General features: G+C 43.4%; 1 protein-coding gene across 1 annotated transcript; it reads left to right on the plus strand.

The window, feature by feature from the left end:
* Positions 1 to 684: 684 nt before the first annotated feature.
* On the plus strand, positions 685 to 1211 carry LOC124668594. The gene has a single exon (XM_047205706.1). The coding sequence runs from the start codon at positions 754 to 756 to the stop codon at positions 1012 to 1014; it is 261 nt and encodes an 86-aa protein (XP_047061662.1). The 5' UTR covers positions 685 to 753; the 3' UTR covers positions 1015 to 1211.
* Positions 1212 to 5383: the final 4172 nt, after the last annotated feature.

Genomic DNA, 5383 nt, shown 5'->3' on the forward strand with positions numbered 1-5383 from the left:
CACCGGCAGGTGAACCCTAGCTACATGTTGCGCGGCTCTTGGTGGAGTTCATGAAGATCGACCTCGCCACGGGCAATGCGGTGTGGAGTCATGTTAAGTGGCTAGCTTTAAAATCTTGCTCCTGGTACCATGAATGAGTATGCAATTGTCCTAATATGATGGATGCCTTTTTGTGAGTTCAAGTAGGATTATAGAAAAAGCAAATCCAAACTTTATCCTAAACTTATACTACTATAATAATGGTACATGCCTCATACTAGTACTAATAAATATTTAGTTTGTTAGTTATTTCCTTTCATCGGAGTCAGCACCATTCGAGGTTGCTATGTGAATTTTCAATTGCTGAAAAAAAAAGAGTTCGATCGAAAAATCAATAGGCAAGTGTCACGGAGTAAACTAATCCGACTGTAGCAGGCGTCTTGACGTCATGTACTCATGTCAGGCTATGAATCGGATAAGATCAATGAGGGTGTCCTGGTGGGTTCCGCTCCGCACGTGCTCGCATCGAGAGTTCGAGACAGAGTAGACTTCGTGTAAACCCAGATGACACGGTCGCAATCCTCCGAGACTCCGGGTCCTACACGTACGTGCAGTCTCTGCTTCCGAACGCGCACACGGTTTGAACTGGGGAACCCTATAAAGCCTCCAGCTCGAAGAAGTTCGATCACAAAACAAACGGAGCAAGACACCAGCCTCGGAGTCTATTACATTACTCAATTCATCGAGCAGCAGTGCAGCGGTAACAGCAGATCCATGGCCATGGAGAGGTTCTTGACGGCACTTGTCTTCTGCGAGGCGCCCCTGGACGGCTACGGCACATCGGTGACGGCCACACGCACGATCACCAAGCTTGTCTCCGGCGGCAGCGCGGCTAAACCGGCGACGGCTAAGAAGGCGGGCGCTGAGAAGGAGCAGGGATTTTTCTCCGGCAAGCCGACGGCGCCGCAGCGGCGTGCTGGGTTTGAGCTGGCGTTCGACGGCATCAACTGCTTCGACACCGTCGTCATGCACTGAGCTCGCTATTTCTTGATTATGAGCTGTATAGGAGACTTCTATCAATTAGCTATAATGTAGACACATACATACTTGTGATGATTTTGTTCATTCGATTGTTCTACTTAATTTTTTTTTAGAATCGATGCACACAGTCATTTATTAAATAAAACGTCGATGCCAAGTACTTATTACATAAAGATAGACTGGTAGCCGAATAGAACTAAAGATATCAAAACAAAACATCTGTAGATGGAAAGTGTGCAAAAACTATCCATCTAGAATTCTGCTAATGTGCAGCCATCCAGTGAGCGGAAATAGCAATCACGAGTGACCTCCAGGGAGCGGTTGCATCCAGAAACCATGGTATCCCGCTGGTCCGCCGGGAGCAAATATGCCCATAGTTATATCCAATGCGTCGCACGAAGAATAAGGCAAAACCTATACACCGACCAGGTCGGTGGCTACCGGCCACCGCACACCCCCTGGTCGGGTATGGGCCGGCCCATTTGGGTCTGTTTGCTTTGTGCGGTTCGTTTTTGCTTTTTTTTTCTGGTTTCTTTTTCAGTTTTCAGTTTTCTGTTTTCTTTTCTTTTTTCTGTTTTCGGTTTTGTTTATATTTTTTAGATTCGAAAATTTTAATTCTAAAAAAATTGTTCAAATTGAATTTTTTTAAAAAAAATGTTTAAATTTGAAAACCGTTCAAATCTAAAAACCGTTCAAATTTGAAAACCGTTCAAATCTAAAAACCGTTCAAATTTGAAAACCGTTCAAATCTAAAACCGTTCAAATTTGAAAACCGTTCAAATTTAAAAATTGTTTAAAATTTTAAAATGTTCAAATTTAAAATTTGTTCAAATTTAAAAATGTTTAAATATAAAATTTGTTCACATCGAAAATTGTTCAAATCCAAAAATTGTTCATATAAAAAAATAAAATCTAGAAAATAATGCTTTCAATTTTTCGAAAATATACAAATTTTGGAAATTTTTGTTTTTCCAAAAAAATTTCACATTGGCATTTTAAATTTTTTAAAAAGAAAAAAATTGAAACAGCAGAAACGGAGAAAAACAGAAAAAACGAAAATAAACGAAAAAAACGTCACTGGGCCGGCCCAACAGGCACCCTGGGGGGGTGCGGTGCCTGGTCCGCACCGACCAGGGTGGTGTATAGCACCTCCCAAGGATAACCTGCAAAAAATTTGTACCCTTTTGTTTATTAAAGATGATATCATTCCGGCTACTCCAAAGACCAACAAATTGCCGAAACACCAATTCGAATATATGTTTTATCCTTCTTATTCACTCCATTTAGCCAATTACCAAACATATTAGTTATATTGGAAGGAGGTGGAATATTATATGTAAAACATATCATTCTCCAAACAATCTTCACAAAAGGACAATGAAGAAATAGATGATCAACAGTTTCATCATTATTACAAAAACAATATTTTTGACGTCCAGTCCATTTCCTCTTTGTCAAATTATCCTTAGTAAGCAATACTCTATTACTTGAGAACCACATGAAAATCTTAATTTTTAGAGGAACCTTAATCTTCCATAAGTATTTCCGTAAAAATCTTATATGGCCATTCATAAGATCAAGGTACATAGATTTAACAGAAAATATACCAGATTTATTTAGGTTCCAAACAAACGTATCCGGTTCATTAGAAAGATGAATAGACATAAGCCTCTGACATACGTGTAACCACAAATTGTATTTATAATCATTAAAAATTCATCTAAAACCAATATTCAGCGATGTATTTGCTAATACCGTAGAAACCAACTCATTTTTCCGTTGGACAATATTATATAAAGACGGATATTGTAAAGCTAGAGGACAATTACCCAGCCAATTATCCTCCCAAAACCTCACTGATAGGCCATTACCGACTTTGAACCTCCCCCTCTTAAAGAACTCCGGTTTAACCCGGATAAGCCCCTTCCAAAAAGGTGAATCTGTGGGTTTAGCCTCTACCTGAACCAACGTTTTGTTTTTGATATATTTATTGTGAAGTAATTGTTGCCACATCCCTTCCTCCTGCAGCAATTTGAAAAGCCATTTGCTTAAAAGACATAAGTTTTTCAATTCAAGCACCTCAATTCCCAAACCTCCCTGATCCTTAGGCCTGCAATAGAAATTGAACGAATTTTAAGTGGACATGTATTTATCAGTTTACAGCTTCGTACTCGTACTGACATTCTGTCTGTCTGCAACGCAATTAAAAAAAGACGGGGTTGGTAAGAAGATTTTGAATCTTCTTTCGCTAGCTTTTGGTGCGTGTTCAGTATCTGCACGCGGAAAGGTGCAGAGAAGAAGAATACTCGTTGCACGGGGGAGACAACAAAACTACGGCCTCTGCATGCGTGAAGAATTTGTAGCAGGAACCCAGTTTTACAAGCCAAACTTGTCACTACTTGACGAAAAAGCAGTTCGAGAATTTTCTTAGGATTGCTGATGGAGGAAGACTCTAAGATTAATGGTCACGGTGGATTGCCACTCAAGCACTAGGGGGGACAAGTGTTGGTCGCTCCTGAAAAAAAAACCTTTCCTCTCCTCCCGCGTCGCCCCCGCGAGCAACTGGGAGGAACCCTAGCTCCACCTCGCCGATGCCGGAGGCCGCCATTGGACAAAGAAGTAAGAACGGTGGGCGTTGGCGGTGGCGGGGCAGCCCGTTCCTATCTGCACGGCGGTGATCAACGCATGACGATGTTTTTGGCGGAGGCACGATGCTCGGCATGGGGTGGCGCATTGATACGTCTCCGACGTATCGATAATTTCTTATGTTCTATGCCATATTATTAATGATACCTACATGTTTTATGCACACTTTATGTCATATTCGTGCATTTTCTGGAACTAACCTATTAACAAGATGCCGAAGTGCCGGTTCTCGTTTTACGCTGTTTTTGGTTTCAGAAATCCTAGTAACGAAATATTCTCGGAATTGGACGAAACGAAGACCCGGGGGCCTATTTTTCCACGGAGCTTCCAGAAGACCGAAGAACATACGAAGTGGGGCCACGAGGTGGCGACACCACAAGGCGGCGCGGCCAAAGGGGGCCCGCGCCGCCTATGGTGTGGGCCCTCGTCGGGCCCCCGACTCTGCCTTTCCGCCTACTTAAAGCCTCCGTCGCGAAACCCCCTGAGGCGAAAAAACCACGATACGGAAAACCTTGCGAGACGCCGCCGCCGCCGATCCCATCTCGGGGGATTACGGAGATCTCCTCCGGCACCTCGCCGGAGAGGGGATTCATCCCCCGGAGGACTCTACACCGCCATGGTCGCCTCCGGAGTGATGAGTGAGTAGTTCACCCTGGACTATGGGTCCATAGCAGTAGCTAGATGGTTGTCTTCTCCTCATTGTGCTTCATTGTTGGATCTTGTGAGCTGCCTAACATGATCAAGATCATCTATCCGTAATACTCTATGTTGTGTTTGTCGGGATCCGATGGATAGAGAATACCATGTCATGTTAATTATCAAGTTATTACATATGTGTTGTTTATGATCTTGCATGCTCTCCGTTACTAGTAGAGGCTACGGCCAAGTTTTTACTCTTAACTCCAAGAGGGAGTATTTATGCTCGATAGTGGGTTCATGCCTGCATTGACACCTGGGACAGTGACAGAAAGTTCTAAGGTTGTGTTGTGCTGTTGCCACTAGGGATAAAACATTGGCGCTATGTCCGAGGATGTAGTTGTTGATTACATTACTGTTATCACCAGATTTTGGCTAAATCAGGAGGTGGGCCGCGATCAGGATGGGCTTGGAAGATTACACGTGGAGGATCTCTGAAGCGGCCCTGTTCGGTGGAGTTGGGCCAGATTGCCCATGTATCTTTAATTATAGTAGATTGTATCTAGATTAAAAGTTAGAGTTTATCTCGTGCACGGTTTAGTGCACGCCCACATTAGAAAGTCCGCTGGACTATAAATATGTATCTAGGGTTTATGGAATAAACAACAACCAACGTTCAACCACAAACAAATCTCGGCGCATCGCCAACCCCTTCGTCTCGAGGGTTTCTACCGGTAAGCATCATGCTTTGCCTAGATCGCATCTTGCGATCTAGGCAGCACAAGCCTACCTACGTTGTTCATGCGTTGGCTCGTACTGAAGCCTTTTTGATGGCGAGCAACGTAGTTATCTTAGACATGTTAGGGTTAGCATTGTTCTTCATATTACATGCTTTCGTAGTGCAACCCTTGCATGTCTAGCCGCCCTTGCACCTATCTTAGGTGTAGGGGCGGCACCCCGCTTGATCATAGTCTAGTAGATCTGATCCGTTACGATTGCTCCTTGTTCTACAAGGATTAGTTTAATATCCGCAATAGTTAGGCCTTACAAAGGGGGGGAGGATCCAGCGGCACGTAGGGTG

The sequence above is a fragment of the Lolium rigidum genome, chromosome 1 (assembly GCF_022539505.1).
Source record: "Lolium rigidum isolate FL_2022 chromosome 1, APGP_CSIRO_Lrig_0.1, whole genome shotgun sequence".
NCBI lineage: Eukaryota > Viridiplantae > Streptophyta > Magnoliopsida > Poales > Poaceae > Lolium > Lolium rigidum.